The following is a 26,112-nucleotide window of genomic DNA, read 5'->3' on the forward strand; positions in this document are numbered from 1 at the left end:
CTGGTCTCAATATGATGTCGGATGAGATCCGTGCGACCGGGCCGCGAGGAGAACACATCAGAGAAGCGCCGCTGTAACTCAGCCACATCCGCCCTCTGCGCTGATGTGAGCTGGTCGTCACAGGACAGCCGGGGGGCCGGGCCAGAGCGCGGGATCTCCAGCCCAAACTCCTCCTCCTCCCCCACTACTGTCACCATGGAAACAGGCTCCGCCTCTTTCCATGCCTTCAGCAGGTTCAAATGGTAGATCTGAGTGTCTCCGCGTCGGTCAGAGCGCCGAACCTCATAATCGACATCACCCACTTGCCGTGCGACCTCAAAGGGTCCCTGCCACTTTGCAAGTAATTTGGAGTTTGAGGTTGGAAGCAATACAAGTACTTTTTCTCCCGGTGTGAATTTGCGTAGTTGGGTCCCCCTGTTATACGTGCGCCGCTGACGTTCTTGGGCACGGAGCAAATTCTCACGTGACAAGTGCCCCACCTTGTGGAGTTTTGCTCGCATGTCCATGACGTATTGAATTTAATTTTTGCTGGAGCTTGGACCCTCCTCCCAGCTTTCTTTAATGACGTCCAGCACTCCGCGAGGCCTCCGGCCGTACAACAACTCAAAAGGTGCAAAACCAACGGAGGCCTGGGGTACCTCCCGCATCGCAAACATTAGGGGGTCCAACCATTTATCCCAATTCTGTTTGTCCTCGTGCATAAACTTACGGATCATGGTTTTCAGCGTTTTATTTAATCTCTCCACCAGCCCATCCGTTTGCGGATGGTATACACTGGTGCGGATCGCTTTAATTCCCAGTAACCCGTAGAGTTCCTTTATCGTGCGCGACATAAAGGACGTGCCTTGGTCAGTCAGAATCTCTTTCGGGATTCCAACTTGGGAGATGACCTGAAACAGCGCTTGCGCAACACTCTTGGCAGAGATGGAGCGCAAAGGTACTGCTTCGGGATAACGCGTTGCGTAATCCACCAGGACTAACACAAAACGGTATCCCCGTGTGCTCGGGTGAAATGGTCCGATGAGGTCCATCCCAATTCTTTCGAACGGGACCTCCATGAGCGGTAATGGGCGCAAGGGCGCCTTTGGGGTGGCCGCTGGGTTCACCAGCTGGCAGTCCGGGCAGGCAGCGCACCAACGGCGCACGTCTGCCCGGAGGCCTGGCCAATAGAATCGGACCATTACCCGATTAAGTGTTTTATCATACCCTAAGTGGCCAGACATGGGATTAAATGGAAAACCATTTCCCGGCGGTGTTGTGGCACCAACAACTGGGTGTGTTCCTCCCCGGTTTGAGTGTCACGGCCCACTCTGTATAATCTATCCCTAATAATTGAAAAATGGGGGAATACCCGCGCTTTCCCTGGGCGCACCAGCTGACCGTCAATATAATCCACCTGGTCCCAGGCCTCGCGCAAGGTTTCATCACGGGACTGCTCGAGGGGAAAGTCCTCAGTAGGTTGCCATCGGGGGGCCGGGGGGGCCTCCCGCGAAGCCCCCACCGGTTCCCGCTCGGCAGCACCGGATGAAGCCGCGTCGCCGCTGAGAACCGCGCGGATACTCCCCTCGCCGACTGTCCGTGAACGCAACCCCACACATTGTGTCACCAAATGGTTACATCCCGGCCAATTCGTCCCTAGAATTACGGGGTGCGTAAGTTGCGCGCTTACGGCAACCTTAACCTTATGCTTTTGTTCCTTGTATATAATTTCCACTGGCACCATAGGGTACTCGTGCACATCCCCATGAATACACCTAATTTTCACCCGTGTCGCCTGCCTCAACGCCCCGGGCCAAACCAGGTTTTGGTGGATCATGGACTGTTTGCAGCCCGAATCCACCATCGCCCGATATGTACCCCCTTGTACCCTTACCGGGACACAGTACGTCTCCCCCCGATCGGGGGCGGGTGCTGGAGGCCCGACAACCCGCAACACCTGCCCCACCTCCATCAGGGAGCACTCCCGGCGCACGTGCCCGGGCCGTCCGCACCTCCAGCACACCGGCCCTGGGGTTTGAGGTGCCATCTGCGAGGGAAGCCCTCTCCCCGCAGCGTCGGTACCCTGAAATGCACAAACCATAGACATATTATGACCCCGTGTTCCCCCCCTTGTCGTCTGTCTCTGGGTGTGTGTGGGTGCGTATTCTTTTTTTATGTCCGTGTGGTGAACCTGTTCGGTGATTCCGGGTGGCTCAGGCTGGCTTGGTTGCCACTGCGGAGACTCTCCCTCCACCCCCCCCCCAGAGCGGGGCGAGTCGTTGGCGGGGTGCTGGGGTGGGTCCCCTGGCCGTTTTGGTTGTTGTCTCCCTCTGTACCGCCAGGTGTTCCTCCGCCAATTTCACCGCAGCTTTGACGTCCGGGGGGCTGTGGTACCGTACCCACGCGGAGGTCCTGGCCGGGATTGCCTCCACGAATCGCTCCAGGACGATGGCCTCCAGCATTTTTGGGTCCAGTCCGTTTGGCTGGAGCCAACGGGTTGCTGCGTCTCGAAGTTGAAATGCCAGTACGAAGGGCCGGTCCCCTGGCCCCAACATCATGGCCCGGAACTTCCGGCGATGGTCTTCGGGGCTGCTGCCGACCCGATCCAGTATGGCGCAGCGCAAGTTTGCATACTGCATGCGAGCGGACGCCGGGAGACTCACCGCCGCCCGCTGCGCCTCCCCCACCAGGAGCGGCAGCAGCTTCGCGCCCCATTCCTCCTCCGGCCACCTGCACGATGTCGCCGTGGCCTCAAAGACATCGAGGAATGTCTGGGGGTCCTCCCCCTCCACCATGCGTTTCATGGCGGACATTCCTCCCGCCGCCTCTGCTCTGTCCATTAATGCCTGCAGCACCTGTGTCTGCTGCCGGCTTGCCGTTGACACCTCGGCCAACACTTGGCCCAGCGCCTCCAGCGGGGATGTTGTCGACATTTCTGTGGTTCGCCTTGTTGGGCGCCACTGTGAAGACGTCTCTGTCTCGGGTTCTTCTGGGACCACAGGAAAGGGCACAACACTTTGGGTCGGCGTTTTACAATTCTTTTAATTATATTCTCACACAAGTCTCTGTCGGCTTTTCAGCTCTCCTCCTCCTCACAATGTCTCTCTTTTCGGGCTTTTCAGCACTCTTCCGTGGCTTTTCATCTGCTTTCCAGGTCCCTCTGCCTCATGGTCTCCGACGCTGCTTAATAAAGGAACAGGTGATTAGATAACTCGTTCCAGCTGAGTCATCCACTCACCTGTCTGCTGCTTCATGGCCGGCCTCCGCACACACCCCGCCCGCAGGGAACGCGCGAACCACGCCCCTCTCCACAGCATGCTAGCTTTTTTTATGTTGTTGTTAATTTTGTAGGTATATACCAGTCATATTTTGGTACTTGGTGCATGCTAACGTTAGCAGGATAGCATTTTAAACACATTTTTTAGGTAAACCCCCATTGGTGGGGGAAATAATCAAATTTGAGATTATTACAGGATATTATCAAATTGATTAGTAAATATTGATAATCGATTTATTTATTGTAAATAAAGTAAAGCAAACTGTTCTAAAATGTGGCTGACTGCAACAAGCCACCTCACTAAGAGAGCCGGCCAGCTCTTTTATTTTAGGGCACTTACACTTTATTGCCAAAAGTATTTGGCCACCTGCCTTGACTCACAAATGAACTTGAAGTTTCATCCAAAAGCGCATTAGTGATGTCACACCCTGATGTTGGTCGAGAAGGCCTGGCTCTCAGTCTCCGTTCTAATTCATCCCAAAGGTGTTCTATCGGGTTCAGGTCAGGACTCTGTGCAGGCCAGTCAAGTTCATCCACACCATACTCTGTCATCCATGTCTTTATGGACCTTGCTTTGTGCACTGGTGCACAGTCATGTTGGAAGAGGAAGGGGCCCGCTCCAAACTGTTCCCACAAGGTTGGGAGCATGGAATTGTCCAAAAAGGTTTGGAATCCTGGAGCAGTCAACGTTCCTTTCACTGGAACTAAGGGGACAAGCCCAACTCCTGAAAAACAACCCCACACCATAATTCCTCCCACATACTAAATTTCACACTCGGCACAATGCAGTCCGAAATGTAGCGTTCTCCTGGCAACCTCCAAACCCAGACTCGTCCATCAGATTGCCAGATGGAAAAGCGTGATTCATCACTCCAGAGAAGGCGTCTCCACTGCTCTAGAGTCCAATGGCGACGTGCTTTACACCACTGCATCCAACGCTTTGCATTGGACTTGGTGATGTATGGCTTAGATGCAGCTACTCAGACATGGAAACCCATTCCATGAAGCTCTCTGCGTACTGTACGTGGGCTAATTGGAAGGTCACATGAAGTTTGGAGCTCTGTAGCAACTGTCGGCGACCTCTTCGCAGTATGCACTTCAGCATCCACTGACCCCTCTGTAAGTTTACGTGGCCTACCACTTGGTGGCTGAGTTGCTGTTGTTCCCAAACTCTTCTATTTTCTTATAATAAAGCCGACAGTTGACTTTGGAATATTTAGGAGCGAGGAAATTTCACGACTGGATTTGTTGCACAGGTGGCATCCTATGACAGTTCCACGCTGGAAATCACTGAGCTCCTGAGAGCGGCCCATTCTTTCACAAAAATGTTTGTAGAAACAGTCTCCATGCCTAAGTGCTTGATTGTATGCACCTGTGGCCGGGCCAAGTGATTAGGACACCTGATTCTGATCATTTGGATGGGTGGCCAAATACTTTTGGCAATATAGTGTATGTTCCAGTTTTGCACACATTTCTTTAAATCTACTAATATAATTTAACTGTTTATCGCAAATGCACTGTTTTTAAAAGTTGCAAGTGATAAACGCTTATTTAGCGAAAAGAAAAGAAATCTTAAAACTGCATCAATATACTAAAATTAAAGATGCATCAATAATCGATTTTTAATCAAATCAGAGCTCCTGAATCGTAATCGAATCATGAGGTGCCCAAAGATTCCCACCTCTGCATTACTCAGAGTAATTAGTTAGTTAGCATTTTAGCACGCTAACATTAGAATGCTAGATTTTTCAGCTAGTTCAGCTGGTAAACAATACACCTCCGTGTCATATACGTTGGTATTTCACTAATGCTAACTGTAAGCATGCTATTGTTAGCATAGTACTCTTAGCATCCTAGCTTTTTTTTTAGCTCATTTTGCTAATGTTTTTGGTTACTTGACGCTATCTGGCCAGCAGGGTAACTGTTAGCATTTCAGTTCAGCTTCAACTCTTCAATATTCAAACTAAATTTCTACCATGAATAGCATCTTCCAGTTCTTTGACAGAAATCTATAAATTGTACTGGTTTTAAAGGTGAAAACTACCAAAATGTCCCCCAGCATCCTTTGATTTGTCAGTGTGTGGCCCTCAGTGGACAACGTTCGGACACCCCTGCTCTAAAGCCACCATGTGACTAAATATTACCCATAACACAGGTATACCACAGTATACACCTCAGCGTTGATTTGCTTTGTTACTTGACGAATGATACCTGTTAGCATGCTAGCTTTTTTAAGCAAATTTTTTTAGGTATTCACCTCAGTCATACTTTAGTACTGGGTGCATGCTAATGTTAGCAGACTAGCATTTCAAAAAAAAAAAAATTCAGGCACACACCTCAGAGTACCGTATTTTTCGGACTATAAGTCGCAGTTTTTTTCATAGTTTGGCCGGGGGTGCGACTTATACTCAGGAGCGACTTATGTGTGAAATTATTAACACATTACCGTAAAATATAAGATAATATTATTCAGCTCATTCACGTAAGAGACTAGATGTATAAGATTTCATGGGATTTAGCGATTAGGAGTGACAGATTGTTTGGTAAACGTATAGCATGTTCTATATGTTATAGTTATTTGAATGACTCTTACCATAATATGTTATGTTAACATACCAGGCACGTTCTCAGTTGGTTATTTATGCCTCATATAACGTACACTTATTCAGCCTGTTGTTCACTATTCTTTATTTATTTTAAATTGTCTTTCAAATGTCTATTCTTGGTGTTGGGTTTTATCAAATACATTTCCCCAAAAAATGCGACTTATACTCCAGTGCGACTTGTATGTATTTTTCCTTCTTTATTGTGCATTTTCGCCGGTGCGACTTATACTCCAGAACAATTTATACTCCGAAAAATACGGTAATATAATTTGATACTTGACGTCTGTTAGTTAGCATTTTAGTATCCTAACATTAGCATGCTAGATTGTTTAGGTAGTTTAGCAAGTATATATCTTAGTGTCATATATTTTGTTATTACAGTAATGCTATCTGTAAGCATGCTATTGTTGGCAAAGTATTCTTAGCATGCTGGCTTTTTTTTTTTTTTTTTAGCTCATTTTGCTCATATTTTTGGTTACTTGACGCTATCTGGCTAGTGTGCTAACCGTTAGCATTTCAGTTCAGCGTCAACTCTTCAACATTCACACACAATTTCTACCATAAATTGCATTTTCTAGTGAAAATAAATGTATAAATTGTACTGGTTTTAAAGGTGAAAAATACCAAAATGACCCCTGCATCCTTTGATTTGTCAATTTGTGGCACTCAGTGGACACGCTTTGGACACCCCTGCTCTAAAGCCACCATGTGAATATGTTTTACCCATAACACAGGTATACACCTCAGTGTCAATTTTTGTTACATGACGAATGACACCTGCGAGCATGCTAGCTTTTTGGCAAATTGTGTAGGTATACGCCTCAGTCATACATTGGTGCAGGCTAGCATTTTATTTTATTTTATTTTTTCATTTTTGTATTTTTTTTGTCTTGTCCAGCTTCTCAGGCAAATCATATAGTTGATGTAGATGCCCATATCGGCTGTTCAGATTTACTTTACAAAAGAGAAGTGTAGGATACTTCTCTTGTTGCCTTATTTGTATTTGACTTTATTAAATGTATTTATATTATCATTTGGTGCAGCCAGGCCGGAGCAGGAGGAGATAGAAAGAGGGGGAAAAAAGGAAGACAGAGGGGGAAATTGTGGGGACAAGAGGGGGATTAAACAGAGAGACAAAAACAACAACAACAATAGAGCAACATCAGCAAATACGACATGCACAAATATGATGGTAAAAGTGATAGCAAATAAGCAGTTAGCGAAAATAAAAAAATAATACAGAAATGACAATGATCATTATTACACTACAAATGGAGCAATACAAATACCAATAGAAATAGCGCTATTGATAATGAACAATACCAATAATTTACCTCTATTATCAACAATACAGTTGTTCAAATGCAACAATACATATACGTAATGATAACTAGAGATACGAAAGAATGCAGAAAAATTGAGGGGAAGAAAGAGAAGCAACTTATATTAACCTTGTAGATTGTTATAGTAACAATAGGTTAAGCTTTGTCAGTTTGCCATGTGTTACCCATATATGTATGTTTGTACAGTGAATATATATGTACAGTATGTGTATATGTATGTTTGTACAGTGAATGTATATGTACAGTATGTGTATGTTTGTACAGTGAATGTGCGTGTGGATGTACGAACTTTGAGTATGTAGGTATGTACTGTATCTGTGTATGTATGTGGGAGCGTAGGTAAGCAGACTAGCATTTTAAACACATTTTTCATGTATGAACCTCACAGTATACTAATTTGGTACTTGTTACAGTTAGCATTTTAGCACGCTGACATTAGCATGCTACATTGTATTTTTAGCTAATCAAGCAGGTATACATCTCAACATCATATTATCTGGTATTTCACTGTTTACTATAATATGCATGTTATTATTAGCATAGTACTGTTAGCACGATAGCTTTTTTTGAAGCTCATTTTGCTACATTTTTGGTTACTTGACGCTATCTAGCCAGCATGCTAACGTTAGCATTTCAGTTAAGCATTCACACAAAATTTCTACCATAAATTGCATTTTCTATTTCTCTGAAAATAAATGTATAAATTGTACTAGTTTTAAAGGTGTAAAGTACCAAAATGACCCCTGCATCCTTTGATTTGTCAGTTTGTGGCCCTCAGTGGACACAGTTTGGACACCACTGCTCTAAAGCCACCATGTGACTAAATATTACCCATAACACAGGTATACACCTCAGTGTACATTTTTGGTTAAACCTGCGAGTATGCTAGCTTTTTCCTTTTTTTAGCTAATTTTGTAGGTATACGCCTCAGTTATACATTGGTACTTGGTGCATGCTAACGTTACGGACATCAGAGTATAATAATTTGGTACTTGTTACAGTTAGGATTTTAGCACACTGACATTGACATGCTAGATTTTTTTTTAGCTATTTAAGCAGGTATACATCTCAACATCATATAATCTGGTATTTCACTGTTGACTGTCATAAACATGTTATTATTAGCATAGTACTGTTAGCACGCTAGCTTTTTTTTAAAGCTGATTTTACTAAATTTTTAGTTACTTGACGCTATCTCGCCAGCATGCTAACGTTAGCATTTCAGTTCAGCGTCAAGTCTTCAACATTCACACTAAATTTCTACCATAAATTGCATTTTGTACTTCTCTGAAAATAAATGTATAAATTGTACTGGTTTTAAAGGTGAAAACTACCAAAATTACCCCCGCATCCTTTGAATTGTCCGTTTGTGGCCCTCAGTGGACAGTTTGGACACCCCTGCTCTAAAGCCACCATGTGACTAAATATTACCCATAACACAGGTATACACCTCAGTGTCAATTTTTGTGTTACTTGACGAATGACACCTGCTAGCATGCTAGCTTTTTTTTTTTTTAGCCAATTTTGTAGGTATACGCCCCAGTCATACATTGGTACTTGGTGCATGCTAATGTTAGCAGGCTAGCATTTTAAACACAATTTTTATGTACGGACCTCAGAGTATAATAATTTGGTACTTGTTACAGTTAGCATTTTAGCACGCTGACATTAGCATGCTATATATTTTTTAGCCAATTAAGCAGGTATACATCTCAACATCATATAATCTGGTATTTCACTGTTAACTGCAGTAAGCGTGCTATTGTTAGCACAGTACTGTTAGCACACTAGCTTTTTAAAAGCTAATTTTGCTCATATTTTTGGTTACTTGACGCTATCTAGCTAGCGTGCTAACCATTAGCATTTCAGTTGGGTTTCGGCTCTTCAACAATCACACTAAATTTCTACCGTAAATCAGTCTGTGGCCCTCAGTGGAAAAAGTTTGGGCACCGACCCCAGCTCTAAAGCCATGAACCAAAACATCTATTTTTACCAGCAGACTTGTACATATTACTATCTTTGGGTGAAATGTGTCCGGAAAAAAGACATTTGTGGGCGTGAGTCAAAAGGGAAAGTGGACATCCAGCAAAGTTATTTTCGCAGGAGGATTGTTGTCCCTAATTGGACAGCTGGTGGAGCGTGACACGTTACTGGAATGCAACCAACGCATCCCAGCAGGCTTCCACCAACCCAACTGTGTGCATCAGTGGCCCAGCACAGCAGGTCCTCTGGGACACCACGCACTGATCCGCACACATCCACGCCACCGTCTTGGTGTCCCTGGATTTGGTTGGGATGCAAAATAACATGGACTAGATTTGTTCAGTTTTGCACATTATTGTCATATTACTAAACTCAAGAAATGATTGAAGCATGACGAAGAGCTGAAATGATTATAATACGGGTCATGGATTAATTAAAAAGTTGTCGCATCATTAGGTTACATGCAAGCTGTTTGCTTTTCTTAATTGATTCCAATGCAGTGTCAAAGCATCCTTGTTGCTTTCACCACCAAATACCAAACCTACTTAAAGGCCTACTGAAACCCACTACTACTGACCACGCAGTCTGATAGTTTATATATCAACGATGAAATCTTAACATTGTAACACATGCCAATACGGCCGGGTTAGCTTACTAAAGTGCAATTAAAAATTTTGCGCGAAATATCCTGCGGAAAACGTCTCGGTATGATGACGTCAGCGCATGACGTCACGGATTGTAGAGGACATTTTGGGACAGCATGGTGGCCAGCTATTAAGTCGTCTGTTTTCACCGCAAAATTCCACAGTATTCTGGACATCTGTGTTGGTGAATCTTTTGCAATTTGTTCAATGAACAATGGAGATAGCAAAGAAGAAAGCTGTAGGTGGGAAGCGGTGTATTGCGGCAGGTGTTGTGCTGGATAACGCACCCCCGCCGTAGAATGCACCCCTTGACTGGTGTGCCGGATAACACAGCCGGTGTTTCATTGTTTACATTCCCGGAAGATGACAGTCAAGCTTTACCATTGGCCTGTGGAGAACTGGGACAACAGAGACTCTTACCAGGAGGACTTTGAGTTGGATACGCAGACACGGTACCGTGAGTACGCATGCAGCTGCGGCTTCCAAACATTTGATCGCTTGCCCGTACGTGCCTGCCGCTATGTGCATGTCACGTACGTAACTTTGGGGACTTTGGGGAAATATATGTGCTGTATGAACTTTGGGGAGGTGAACGGTACTTTGGGCTGTGGGATTGAGTGTGTTGTGCAGGTGTTTGAGTTGTATTGGCGGGATATATGGACGAAAGGGGGGATGTGTTTGTTATGCGGGATTAATTTGTGGCATATTAAATATAAGCCTGGTTGTGTTGTGGCTAATAGAGTATATATATGTCTTGTGTTTATTTACTGTTTTAGTCATTCCCAGCTGAATATCAGGTCCCACCCGCCTCTCACAGCATCTTACCTATCTGAATCGCTCCCACTGCCCTCTAGTCCTTCACTCTCACTTTCCTCATCCACAAATCTTTCATCCTCGCTCAAATTAATGGGGAAATCGTCGCTTTCTCGGTCCGAATCGCTCTCGCTGCTGGTGGCCATGATTGTAAACAATGTGCGGATGTGAGGAGCTCCACAACCTGTGACGTCACGCTACTCGTCTGCTACTTCCGGTACAGGCAAGGCTTTTTTATCAGCGGCCAAAAGTTGCAAACTTTATCGTCAATGTTCTCTACTAAATCCTTTCAGCAAAAATATGGCAATATCGCGAAATGATCAAGTATGACACATAGAATGGACCTGCTATCCCCGTTTAAATAAGAAAATCGCATTTCAGTAGGCCTTTAATGCTTGCTTCAACACACTAAGTAAAAAAACGACAAGAAGGCATTCTAATGGCTAATCTAGAAAAATTACCATGAATTGATTAACGTGGACCCCGACTTAAACAAGTTGAAAAACTTATTCGGGTGGTATCATTTAGTGGTCAATTGTACGGAATATGTACTGTACTGTGCAATCTACTAATAAAAGTCTCAATCAATCAAAACAACAAACTTGCTTAGTAAAGATGGAAGTGTGTTACAGCAGGAAGTACGCAGTTATTAACAGGAAATTAACAAGTAGATTAATAAAATGTAGGACAACATAACGGTGCTTTTACAGGGCACACGTGATAGGACGACTGCTCAATCCATGAATCGGTAGTGTCGATACCAAGGGTAGTATCAGAACATGATCGATGCTCGAGAGACTCCAGAGATTTCTCCTCTTACAAAAACATGTTTTGTCATCTTTGTTCATGTTTACAAATAAGGGAACAATTCCCTGGACACAGGAAGGAAAAACAAAGGATTTAAATGCTAATAGTTGTTGCTTTTGTTGTTGCGTACTATTGACTTAGTTTTTCTCCAAAATATGAAATATAGAAGAGAACAAGGAACTAGTTTAAATACGGTGTTGATATTGATAATGGAAGCCAGCATAAATAAATCACACTGAGTTTATATTAGGGCTGTCCAATGATTGTTTATTTAAATCAGATTAAGTACATTTTGGAATTTGGATTTATCATAATTAAATCACATGCTCGCATATTTAAAATTTGCTCGAGAATATATTTGTACACAAATGCAATGTTACTGTCAGAATGTCATCCAGGAAGGTTTACAAACATTTTACTTGAATGCATGTCGTTTAGTTGCACCAAACTTAGTAACAGTTTTACCTAAAGTAGCCCTGTTGGTAGAGCAGCTGGCCAGCAACTTGAGGGTTGCCGGTTTGATCCCCGCTTCTGCCATTCTAGTCACTGCCGTTGTGTCCTTGGGCAAGACACATAAAGTGCCATCCACACTGGTATAAATGTAACTCGCTTTGAGTCACTAGAGAAAAGTGTTATATAAATATAATTCAAGTTCTTTGAAATATGTCACACTCCAGTCTCCTCACTCATATTTGTGCTAACGTAAGCATTGATCTGACCAAACTACTTCCAGAACGTAAATGACCGCCATAACCACAACACCAGGGAGAGCTCCACAAACTACGTTAAACCCAGATTCCGATCTAACAAACTCATTCTCATTCTATGCCACATCAATATGGAATGCACTCCCAACAGGTGTAAAAGAAAGTGCATCTCTATCCTCCTTCAAAACCTCACTAAAATAACACCTCCAGGCAGCTGCAACCCTCGCCTAACCCCCTCCCCCACCACATCCCACATCCCCGGATTGTAAATAATCAAATGTAATTAATCAAATGTATACACTTGTTCTTATGCTTTCTGAGCTCACTATGTTCACTGCTCGCTGTACATATCTTACCAAGTGAGACCTACACTGTTACAATGTCCATTTCTCAGATGATATAATTGTTGATGACTGAAGTATGCTGATAGCAACCCAACCTAACCCCCCCCCCCTCCCAATCCCATTCCCTGGAATGTAAATAATGTAAATAATTCAATGTATATACTCTGATGATTAACTTGTGTGATGACTGTATTATGCTGATAGTATATATTTGTACCATGAATTGATTAACGTGGACCCCGACTTAAACAAGTTGAAAAACGTATTCGGGTGTTACCATTTAGTGGTACGGAATATGTAGTGTACTGTGCAATATACTAATAAAAGTTTCAATCAATCAATCAATCACCTGGCCGTTAAAGTAAAACGGCTTGTACGGTCAAAATAAATTGCATGATGTGTGTTCATGATTAATGCGATCATTTTTTGTGATTAATCACATGAGTTAACTTTGACAATCCTAGTTTATAGCTGTGGTCGGTATTGGCCATGGATTGATCATGAATGATCAATATCAGAATCGGCATCATTTAACCTTGACCGTAACATCCCTATAGTCTTCTACCTTTTAAACTTTTCCAGACACAATCCACATTTTTACAAATTTTTATACATTCAATAGGTCCGATTTTTTACAATGCAGGTTCATGTGCACACATGGTGTACACAAGAATGGCTGGTAGCAATGTCACATGTTGTATATTTAGTACATGCACTTCAGTTTTTGGATTCAACTCTTTGCCCTTGTTACCTCTTTCAGTGAAGCCGACGGTGGTGGATGTGGGCATCTATGTCAACAGCATTGGGCCAGTGTCATCCATGGATATGGTGAGTTCAAGCATCTAGTTTCTGTTCCTCTCACTGCCATTGGAGTCTGTTCACAAAACAGTGCTATTTACCGTAAATTACGAACTATAAGCCACTATTTTTCTTACACTTTGAACCCTGCGGCTTATTAGACGGTGCAGCTAATTTATGGATTTTTCTATAACAGCCATAATGAAAATAGTACACCTCGAAAGTGATTTATTGTTTGTGCTATGGTGCCATTTTATGGACGAGTTCGCTCACTGAAGGTCTCCTTCCATTTACAGGTAGTGCTTTTTTTTATATTCCAACCGGAGTGCCGTTCAGTCTTCTAGTCGTCCATAGCGTTTGGACTCTTATAGATTCTTCATTCATGACTCCAAGCAGCGTTTAAGTTTTGCAATATAACTAAAACCGTTTATACTCACTAAACCGTCCCATGTTTGATGCGTTTAGGAGTGTTTTCGTGCATATTTGTACGTGCTATCGTAACATAATGAAGTTAGTGTTGTTAGCATTAGCTACTATGCTAGCACAAGTGTCTGTGTTAATATTATTGCCTTACAACAACATTCTTTTTGTATTGATTCAGTTTGTATGAGAATGTTGCATTTTGTGAAATAAACGAGGACAAAGTGGGAATCTCGCTGAGCCGCCATTACGTTGGATGTTAGAATATTGACGGACGGCACAGCACAGATGTTGATGTTGCGTATCTTGTGAGTAATTATTTGGCGGGCAGCCATGAATGTCGTGTTGTTTTAAAGATACACTGTTAGGGATGATGTTTGATAAGAAATTATCGAGTTCGAGCCTATTATCGAATCCTCTTATCGAACCGATTCCTTATCGATTCTCTTATCGAGTCCAGATAGGTTGTTGTGTATGGAAAAAAACACACAATATTTAGTTTAACAAATCACTTCACATTCTCTACTGCTTGCTACTATAGTATTACCATATCTGAGTTATTGTGCAGAAATGTGGGGAAATAACTACAAATGTGTGCTTCATTCGTTAACCGTGTTACAAAAAAGATCAATTAGACTGATACATAATGTTGGATATAGAGATCATATAAAAACTTTATTTATTGAGTCAAAAATATTAAAGTTCGATGATTTGGTAAAATTGCAAACAGCTAAAATTATGTGGAATTAAATAATGGAATGGATTAAGTAAAGAAGTTAAACATTGTACTGATATGATCCAATTTAAGAGGTTGTTCAAATGAATAGTGCTTACAAAGTACAAAGAAGAAGAATTATGAGAAATACTTTCAACCTTATTGAAAATAGCATATTCTTCATCTCAGTATATTAATAATGACTGAATTAATTAATTACATATTACAAAACTGTTGTATATACTAATTCACAGATATTTAATTATAAAAAGGTCAGTAACATTTGTTAAAGGGCACATTCTTTTTTTTACGCCACAAAAGAACACAAACATTCCTTCCTGTGCATACAGACTAAATACACACATATAAATACATACAGAATAAATAGTTAAGACTTCGGTACCAAGCGCTTAAACTCGATCTGTCCAAGCTAAATCTATGAGCATCACCTGATGAAGACTACTCGGATTAGAGGCCAAACGTCTACGAAGACAACTAATCAGTTGAAAGCAATGAGAACAACAATAACCTGATGAATGAGAACACCTCTAGGAACATCCATCCATTTTCTACTGCTTGTCCCTTTCGGGTTCGCGGGGGGTGCTGGAGCCTATCTCAGCTGCATTCGGGCGGAAGGCGGGGTACACCCTGGACAAGTCGCCACCTCATCGCCCGGAGGGAACCCACGCAGTCACGGGGAGAACATGCAAACTCCACACAGAAAGATCCCGAGCCCGGGATTGAACTCAGGACCTTCGTATTGTGAGGCACATGCACTAACCCCTGTTCCACCGCACTGCCCTCCTGTACGAACATTCATCTTCAAATATAAACAAAGTATATTCTATAAAAGTGACATGCTTCCAGTATTTTCAAATTTTTAAAACACAACATATATCACACAATATGTTAAATAAAGTACAGTTTGTAAAAAGGCAAACACATCCATCCATTTTCTACCGCTTATTCCCTTCGGGGTCGCGGGTGGCGCTGGAGCCTATCTCCGCTACAATCGGGCGGAAGGCAGGGTACACCCTGGACAAGTCGCCACCTCATCGCAGGGCCAACACAGATAGACAGACAACATTCACACTCACATTCACACACTAGGGCCAATTTAGTGTTGCCAATCAACCTATCCCCAGGTGCATGTCTTTGGAGGTGAGAGGAAGCCGGAGTACCCGGAGGGAACCCACGCAGTCACGGGGAGGACATGCAAACTACACACAGAAAGATCCCGAGGCCGGGATTGAACTCACGACTACTCAGGACCTTCGTATTGTGAGGCAGACGTACTAACCCCTCTATCACCGTGCTGCCCACATATTAAATATTTTTGTTTTTCCATGAATCAAGTCAATGGCTTGACTGGAGGGCTTGACAAGGATGGGAAGTGACATGTGTTGTGGAGGGAAAGGATAGTTGCCGGAAAAGAGACACAGGTTTGAGCCCTTTGTATGAGAATGTTGCATTTTGGGAAATAAAGGAGGACAAAGTGGGAATCTCCCTGAGCCGCCATTACGTTGGATGTTAGAATATTGACGGACGGCACAGCACGGATGTTTGATGTTGCGTATCTTGTGGGTAATGTGGGGATGGATGGCGTGCCGCGGTTTGGAGAGTGGCCGTGCCAGCAACCTGAGGGTTCCTGGTTCGATCCCCAGCTTCTACCAACCAAGTCACATCCGTTGTGTCCTTAAGAAAGACACTTCACCCTTGCACCTGATGGCTCGTGGTTAGGGCCTTGCATGGCAGCTCCCACCATCAGTGTGTGAATGTGTGTGAATGTGGAATTGGTGTCAAAGCGCTTTGAGTACCTTGAAGGTAGAAAAGTGCTATACAAGTAAAACCCCATCCATCCATTTTCTACCGCTTGTCCCTTTTGGGGTCTCGGGGGGTGCTGGACCCTATCTCAGCTGTATTCGGGCGGAAGGCGGGGTACACCCTGGACAAGTCGCCACCTCATCGCAGGGCCACAAGTAAAACCCATTTACCATTTACATTTAATTATTTGGCAGCCGTGACTCTCGCGTTGTTTTAAAGATAAGCTGTCTACTGATTGCTGGCCTCCATGCGTCTACGTAAGTAACATAACAAGCGGACAAACCCTGGCTCTCAAGTCGTTTTAAAGACAAAAACCGTCAACTGATTTTTTTAGTTCGGGGGGGATAACCGGTTTATGTGTCTACACTCGATTAACCTAAAGATTCACAACCGAACCTTATCGATTTGAGGGGGCTGTAACCGGTGCAACCGAACGGGCCACCTTTTAAACCGGGTATCCGGTCGCATCGGTTTAACAACCCTACAAATAATTCATTTCGAGAATCACTTTGAATCGACAATCATGTTGAATCGATTCTGAATTGTCACTGCAGGAATCGGGACACTCTTACTGTGTTCACTATCCCTCAAATACTACAGTTTTTATTTTGCAGAGGTATTTTAGGTTTCCTCTTTAAGTGCAATGAGTCAGTTTCCGACTTATAGTGGTATTGATTAAGGTGGTTCACAGCACAAAGAACAACTAATGAAAAGTCAACAAGGGAAGCGTGGTTTCTTTAATTGATATTGCGAAGCTCGTCGTCACTCGAGTCATCGGTTAATTTACCTGCATGATAAATAGTTGTTCTTCTTTCCCAAAAATAAACAGACTTAATGGAAACAAAGCTGCACAAGAAACGTACCGTTTATTGGTTTCCCACAATGCCATAATTTGAACAGCGAAAGAATAATGGGTGGCCAACTGGTCATTATTCTAAACAGAACCCTGCAGGGGGGGTTCAGCAATTAAACTGACAACTCACTGAGGCTGCTTTGTGGTGTTGGCCAATCTTCCAGCCTCCCTGCGTTGTTTGCGTCTCCATTTACTAAACTCATCAATCAATTGACGGCCAAGAGGAGAGAATACAAATTTGGGAAAGGTCGTATGTTGTGTGTTAAATGTCATGCTTTGTTTACGCCAAATGTGCGACTTTCTTTGCTTACTCACTTTTGACAATCTGATACATGACTTTTTAATGACAGTCTTGTTATTAATATTGCTTTAATATTAGAAATGCACAATTTTTTTTTGTCATGCCCAAACCCAAACTACCGGTAATAACCGGTTTCTCAAGACTGCTACCAATAACAGATAATTTATTTATGTATATCTATTGGGGATGTACTGATATAAACATATCATATTCTGGTTATCGTGACCTAAATTATCCCGGTTATTATTGTTGCGGTAATTGTTGAATGTGCTCAAGTAGTTCTTATACGCACAGTGGCCGAATATTTCTTTTCAAATAACTAAAACAGACACCAGTGTTGGGTTAGTTACTGAAAACCAGTAACTAGTTACAGTTACTAGTTACTTTGTTTCAAAAGTAACTCAGTTACTCACACCAAAAAGTAATGCGTTACTGTGAAAAGTAACTGCTTAGTTACTTTTTTTTTTTAAGGCTCCCATTAATGCCCTTTTAGCCTTCATTTCAGTACTGTTATTGCACTGGAGAATAACATAATCTGTTGATCAACTTGACATGCATTTGTATCACTGAACTCTGCTAAGTAATGTGGTCTACATACAACACACAAAGAAAAATATATGTTTCAAAAGGCCAATTTATTTCGGGCCAGAACAAATTGACAAAACTATTTTAAATAGCTGCAACATAACATACATAAGTAACAAACAGCATAATAACAACATAGCTGTAAACCTGGCTTCACCCAAGGAAGGCACACATGACATGATTATATGTTATGTCACTATATACAGCACACATACTACTATACACACGCCTAACCAGGCGTTTTTTTCTCTCAGGGAATTGTGAAATAAAATCATGTCTTCAGGAGATCAACACTGTACTGAAGCCCAGAACACTCTACGCATTTCCCCAGTTTTAGTTTAGAGAAAGGGAAAGATTGGCCTGGCCCACTAGGATCCTTCTTTATGTTTGTGAACTTTATAGTCTATACATTTAGAGTGATGTGATAATCAAACACTCTTGAAGTCTAGAATGAAAGAGTATATAAGAGAATTGATAGTGTGTGTACCTTCAGTGATGAATGATGAGCAGAGGCAGAGTTTGGAGTGTTTTCTTTAGCTTGCTTTCCATGTTTATGTACTCACTGTCCTCTGTGTCCAGGAACGTGGAAAATGTTATCCGTGCCATTTGCTGTTTGACGCCGGTATCATGCTAATTAGCTGCCTGAAAGCGGGTGAGTCCACTGTAGAAATAGCCTGCATGTCTTCTAGCACATACACTGCAATGGCTCTATCAATGCTGTCCTGGCTAGCAGTCCCTCCGTTAAAATCCAGCCACTTTTGCTGAGGTGGTGGTGGAGGTGGAGGTGAAGTGGCATCGGAGTCTGTCTCTCTCTTTACTAGCTCCGTCGAAGCATGTTGCTTTTGTAGGTGTTTCAGCAGATTTGAATTGCTGTTTTGGGCAGTAGATAGGATCTTTGATCCAAGACTCAACTTACATCCAACTAAAATGTTCTTTTCTTTGTGCTCGACAAAAAAAAAGTAGTGAGAATATCTCCACGTTAAGAAACTCGACTTCGGCTCCGCCATGATGTCTAGTTGTTAGTGAACACTAGAGATGTCCCGATCCAGGTTTTTGCACTTCCGATCCGATACGATGTTGTTTTTGCACTTCCGATCCGATACCGATACTGGCCTATCCGAGCATGTAATAAAGTTTAAAGTTATTTAGCCTACTTAGTTGTCAGATTCATGTTGAAAAGGGTTTTAGTACTCTTGATAACAACTAGCCAGCTGAATTAGGTGAGTTTGAATAATACACAATGGTTGGTAACAAGAAACTGACCTGTTTATTCAAGGATGAACACAAAATAGACAAAATTATACATGACGCGATATTTTAAGGCCATATCGCGATACACGATATATATCTCGATATTTTGCCTTAGCCTTGAATTAACACTTGATGCATATAATCACAGCAGTATGATGATTCTATGTGTCTACATCAAAACATGCTTCTTCATACTGCATTAATATATGCTACTTTTAAACTTTCATGCAGAGAAGGAAATCACAACTAAAAAAATCACTATTTTTTTCATACGGTGTTGATCTGGAAATGTTTGCCTCGGCATTTTGATGGTGTGGGCGTGTGGCACCGAATGGAGATGTTGACGTGCGGCGTTTTAAACACTCTTCATTCTCTAGCAGGGGACTTTTCAAATGATGCTACATATTAGCAATAATGCTACTTTTTATAGCAACGCTTTTGCTCCCTACTTGACAAATTACGGTTGTCTGTTCGACATATTCCCACTTGTAGCCAAACTACCGCCAGACGATGGACCCCCTGCTGTTTTTCTTGGGAATTAATTATTTCTTCCTTCATTCGTATTACCACTCGCACGGCTGCGCTAGCATCACAGCTAATGTTAGCCATGGTGCTACCTCTTTGCTGCGCGAGGGCGTATGATGTGACAGTATGTGACGTGTGTAAGAAGGTGCGCTTGCTGTCTGTGAGAAGGAGACACAGGAAAGAGTGAGAAGAGCCTGTCGTGTAATGCCAGCAGCTAAAAGCAACTGCGAGAGAACGTATACTCCAATATCACCAGATAGTCATTTTCTATATCGCACAGAGACAGCTGACATTTTTACCGGTAACTTTTATTTCACATTGCCGTCTTAACGGTTAGGACACAGACCTGTGGATGTGTTGAAGGTGTGCTGGAAAATGCGGAACGGAAATTAGGGAGCAGCAGAAAAGTGGAATGTATTATTTAAATCGGTGCGTTGGAAAACACGGACCAGAATTTTTTTTTAAACTGGATCTGGTTCGGCATTTTCCCATGCCTTGCCGATACGCATTTTTTGGCAAATATCGGCGGCCGATCCGATCCAAATATCGGATCGGGACATCCCTAGTAAACACAGACACGCTGCTGCCCCCTGCCGGTATTTTTTTCTATATTTTTATTATTATTATTTTTGGCCAAAATAAGACGAAGAAAACAATCTAAAGTTGTCTTTATTTTTTTAGTTTGAATGCCAAGATTTTAATAGTCCGGCCTGCGCGTCCTCCATGCGGCCCCTAAGCTCAAATGAGTTTGACACATTAGACGCACCGGACTATAAGCCTCAAATATATTCATTGTGAAATTGGTTATTTACACAGTAATGTTTTGTAAATGTTCATTTACATACCATAATTGTTGTAACACGGCAGTAGAATGGATGGATGATCATACAAAACATTTTATTATGGACGTCAGCGAAGAAAAATACTTACATTAGCCGCACCATTTTATAAGCCGCTGGTTTCAAAGTGTAGGAACACAGTAGCCTAACTCACGGTATTTATTATTTCTGGCTGGCGTTGTTGCGTCCTATGTTCCTACTCTGTTCAGAGGTCCTTGAATGCACCATAAAAACACCTTAATCTCCTATAGAAGGATAACTCTGTTCTAAGAGAGCACAGCTTGTATGTTCAATGTGTACATTGTAATGTTGTAGTTGCTCAAACATCAATATGTTCATGTAAGTTTAGATTGGGCTTCGTCGTTTCCTTATGGGGAAAGACGATTTTGGCATGTTAGCATTTAAGCTAGCAAGCTTGCGCCAGTCAGTCCATGCATAGGCGCCGATCCCGTGGGTGCTTCGGGGCCCGAGCACCCACCTGGGATCGATGGCAACTTTCAATCTTTAAAATAATTTTTCAAAAATCAAGTTATTTTGTGACGACTTTGGTCCAATTTACATAACAAATAAGCCACAAACCATATACCGTATTTTTCGGAGTATAAGTCGCACCGGAGTATAAGTCGCACCCGCCCAAAATGCATAATAAAAAAGGAAAAAAACATATACAAGTCGCACAAACTATGAAAAAAACTGCGACTTATAGTCCGAAAAATACGGTAGTCTATAATTAACAAAGACCTAACCAAGATTTCATTGTGCCCGATAATGTACTAATGACACAATCATCTTGACTTGGAACACACTGCACACGAGTGAATGAATCGCATACTTACTCAACAGCCATACATGTCGCACTAAAGGGTGGCAGTATGAACAACGCCAACACTGTCATAAACATGTGCCATATAGTGAAACCACACTAAACAACAACAACAAACACATTTTGGAAGAATATTTGCTCCGCAACACAACATAAACACTACAGAACAAATTCCCAGAATTCCCTGCAGCACCAACTCTTCCGGGACGCTACAATATAAACAAACGCCATTGGTGGATCTACACCTAACAGCCACTGTAATGATACCACGTACAATAGCGTATCTAGTCGATACTACTATGATTACATCAATATTTTTGAACATCACAAAATCTTCTTTTGCTTTTTTTAAATGTATATTATGTTTATAAACTCAGGAAATATGTCCCTGGACACATGAGGACTTTGAATATGACCAATGTATGATCCTGTAACGACTTGGTATCGGATTGATACCCAAATTTGTGGTATCATCCAAAACTAATGTAAAGTATCAAACAACAGAAGAATAAGTGAATATTACATTTTAACAGAAGTGTAGATAGAACATGTTAAAAGACAAAGTAAGCAGATATTAACAGTAAATGAACAAGTAGATTAATAATTCATTTTCTACCACTTGTTTTTAATAATTTTGACAAAATAATAGAATGATAAATGACACAATATGTTACTGCATATGTCAGCAGAATAATTAGGAGCATTTGTTTGTTTACTTACTACTAAAATACAAGTTGTCTAGTATGATCACTATTTTATTTAAGGAAAAACTTGCAATAATAAACATATGTTTAATGTACCCTAAGATTTTTTTTGTGGTCCCCTTTATTTAGAAAAGTACTGAAATACTTTTGGTACCGGTACCAAAGTATTGGTATCGTAACAACACTAATATACACACACCGAGCACCCACTGGCAGAAATGTAGATCGGCGCCTGTGAGTCCATGAGTTTGTCTCAGGCAAACATTTTGGCGTCTTCTTGGGGGCCGAACATACACGCACGCAACAGAGTTCGTAGAGGTCCGCGTGTACTCAAAGCAGACGATGTGCCCAGCCGATAACCGGCTGCAACATTTTGCACAGAGCAGCTGGTAGCCAAAACTACACCATCATCATTGGACCCCGACTTAAACAAGTTGAAAAACGTATTCGGGTGTTACCATTTAGTGGTCAATTGTATGGGGATAAGTTGATTGGCAACACTAAATTGGCCCTAGTGTGTGGATGTGAGTGTGAATGTTGTCTGTCTATCTGTGTTGGCCCTGTGATGAGGTGGCGACTTGTCCAGGGTGTACCCCGCCTTCCGCCCGATTGTAGCTGAGATAGGCTCCAGCGCCCCCCGCGACCCCAAAGGGAATAAGCGGTAGAAAATGGATGGATGGATGGATGTATGGAATATATACTTCACTGTGCAATCTACTAATAAAAGTTTCAATCAATCAATCAATCAATCTGTCGGTAGAGCAGCTTCACTTCCTCGTCGTCCGTGTAGGTCGCCCCGTGACAGAAACTTGGAAAACAGCGTGCAGAGATTGTGAAAAATGTCGGGTTTCATGAAAATTTCCACTATAGTAGCTCTGATGATGGCAGACATTCTCACAGTTTCACAGTACGCTGTGGTCTGTGAGCACCTTCGGGCTATCAAACACCGTCGTAGCAATGCTGGCGTTTCAGGTGACTGATAAGGTTTGATGTGTAATGTTCACATTTAAACCGATACGGTACCAATTCCCGGTACGTGGGAATCGATACCGATGTGGGTTGATAAATGTTAATTGTTTGATGATAAAATACAATGTAAAAATGTATTGATTTGTCCTGTTTTATTATACCACTTGAGTCTAGTTTGCAAAGTAGTTGCACTTCCAAAACCGACGGTAGTACTGTATAGGCAATCTGTTATGTTGTCTATCTAGGAAGAAGCTTTTTCCAGGAAGGTGAATGTGTTAAGTTGCGCCCTGCAAAGTGTTTGTACACCAGCTGTTTGTAACAATTATCTTAGTTGTAGTTTTCATTACTACATTTGGAGGCGTTATGCTAATGCTAACAGTAGCCTGTCTAAGACAAATCCAATTAACATTAGCATCAAGATAGCGCATTTTGGAAGAGTGGAGCTTTACGGTGGAGCGTTTTCTACCAAGCATATTTGCGTTGTTGGTGTTAAAAATTACTTAGAGGGAGTTTGGTTGAGCCTTTCCTGATTGCTGCTTGACTGATTGTTTACATGAGCCGGTCATGTGCAAAAAAAGTATGAAAATATGGCACCGTTTTAATTTTATGTAAATCTATACCTGGTAGTACTGACGGAATTTGGTCATCGCCTATAAAAGTAACGAATTCAGTACCCATCCCCAGTTTTTTTTTTTTACTCCAATGGGGAATTTTAGCGAAAAGTCTTTGAAACAGTTAAGTCCCACACGATGGACGCCTTCTTCGTTCACAATGAGCACCAGGGAGTTGATTTGAAAAGGAGCGCTTGATTTGCTCTTCCTAAGGGGTAATCGCACCTCATTGAAAAGTTAAAGAAATACATTCTTGTCAATTTTTATGTTATCAGATTTATCTGTGTGACGTCGCAATTCCTCATATATATACAGGTAAAAGCCAGTTAATTAGAATATTATGAAAAACTTGATTTATTTCAGTAATTGCATTCAAAAGGTGTAACTTGTACATTATATTTATTCATTGCACACAGACTGATGCATTCAAATGTTTATTTCATTTAATTTTGATGATTTGAAGTGGCAACAAATGAAAATCCAAAATTCCGTGTGTCACAAAATTAGAATATTACTTAAGGCTAATACAAAAAAGGGTTTTTTAGAAATGTTGGCCAACTGAAAAGTATGAAAATGAAAAATATGAGCATGTACAATACTCAATACTTGGTTGGAGCTCCTTTTGCCTCAATTACTGCGTTAATGCGGCGTGGCATGGAGTCGATGAGTTTCAGGCACTGCTCAGGTGTTATGAGAGCCCAGGTTGCTCTGATAGTGGCCTTCAACTCTTCTGCGTTTTTGGGTCTGGCATTCTGCATCTTCCTTTTCACAATACCCCACAGATTTTCTATGGGGCTAAGGTCAGGGGAGTTGGCGGGCCAATTTAGAACAGAAATACCATGGTCCGTAAACCGGGCACGGGTAGATTTTGCGCTGTGTGCAGGCGCCAAGTCCTGTTGGAACTTGAAATCTCCATCTCCATAGAGCAGGTCAGCAGCAGGAAGCATGAAGTGCTCTAAAACTTGCTGGTAGACGGCTGCGTTGACCCTGGATCTCAGGAAACAGAGTGGACCGACACCAGCAGATGACATGGCACCCCAAACCATCACCCAACCATGCAAATTTTGCATTTCCTTTGGAAATCGAGGTCCCAGAGTCTGGAGGAAGACAGGAGAGGCACAGGATCCACGTTGCCTGAAGTCTAGTGTAAAGTTTCCACCATCAGTGATGGTTTGGGGTGCCATGTCATCTGCTGGTGTCGGTCCACTCTGTTTCCTGAGATCCAGGGTCAACGCAGCCGTCTACCAGCAAGTTTTAGAGCACTTCATGCTTCCTGCTGCTGACCTGCTCTATGGAGATGGAGATTTCAAGTTCCAACAGGACTTGGCGCCTGCACACAGCGCAAAATCTACCCGTGCCTGGTTTACGGACCATGGTATTTCTGTTCTAAATTGGCCCGCCAACTCCCCTGACCTTAGCCCCATAGAAAATCTGTGGGGTATTGTGAAAAGGAAGATGCAGAATGCCAGACCCAAAAACGCAGAAGAGTTGAAGGCCACTATCAGAGCAACCTGGGCTCTCATAACACCTGAGCAGTGCCAGAAACTCATCGACTCCATGCCACGCCGCATTAACGCAGTAATTGAGGCAAAAGGAGCTCCAACCAAGTATTGAGTATTGTACATGCTCATATTTTTCATTTTCATACTTTTCAGTTGGCCAACATTTCTAAAAATCCCTTTTTTGTATTAGCCTTAAGTAATATTCTAATTTTGTGACACACGGAATTTTGGATTTTCATTTGTTGCCACTTCAAATCATCAAAATTAAATGAAATAAACATTTGAATGCATCAGTCTGTGTGCAATGAATAAATATAATGTACAAGTTACACCTTTTGAATGCAATTACTGAAATAAATCAAGTTTTTCAAAATATTCTAATTTACTGGCTTTTACCTGTATGTATGTATGTATGTATGTATGTATGTATGTATGTATGTATGTATATATATATATATACATATATATATGTATGTATGTATGTATGTATATATATATATATATATATATATGTATGTATATATATATATCTATATATATGTATGTATATATATATATATATATATATATATATATATATATATGTATGTATGTATGTATGTATGTATGTATGTATGTATGTATGTATGTATGTATGTATGTATGTATGTATGTATGTATGTATGTATGTATGTATGTATGTATGTATGTATGTATGTGTATATATATATATATATATATATATATATATATATATATATATATATATATATATATTCCTCATGCAATCTTTTAAAATATCCTATTGTGACTCACACTGCAAGCCAGTAGGTCGGTCTATACTCGAGTCCAAACTTTGTTCCAGTCCAGCGCGGGGTTGACAATTCCACCAATCTTTTCCTCTATGTTC

The 26,112-nt window shown here is 41.8% G+C and overlaps 1 protein-coding gene across 3 annotated transcripts in view; it reads left to right on the forward strand.

Moving 5' to 3' along the window:
• Positions 1-26,112, forward strand: part of LOC133622352 (gamma-aminobutyric acid receptor subunit gamma-3-like) — a 257,275-nt gene that overhangs the window by 75,552 nt on the left and 155,611 nt on the right. For all 3 annotated transcript variants that reach the window (XM_061984991.1, XM_061984992.2, XM_061984990.1), the window contains exon 3: positions 13,264-13,331. In XM_061984991.1, the coding sequence (XP_061840975.1) occupies positions 13,264-13,331 (68 nt within the window). The remainder of the gene's footprint in view (positions 1-13,263; positions 13,332-26,112) is intronic.

Source organism: Nerophis lumbriciformis, linkage group LG23, assembly GCF_033978685.3.
Source record: "Nerophis lumbriciformis linkage group LG23, RoL_Nlum_v2.1, whole genome shotgun sequence".
Lineage (NCBI taxonomy): Eukaryota > Metazoa > Chordata > Actinopteri > Syngnathiformes > Syngnathidae > Nerophis > Nerophis lumbriciformis.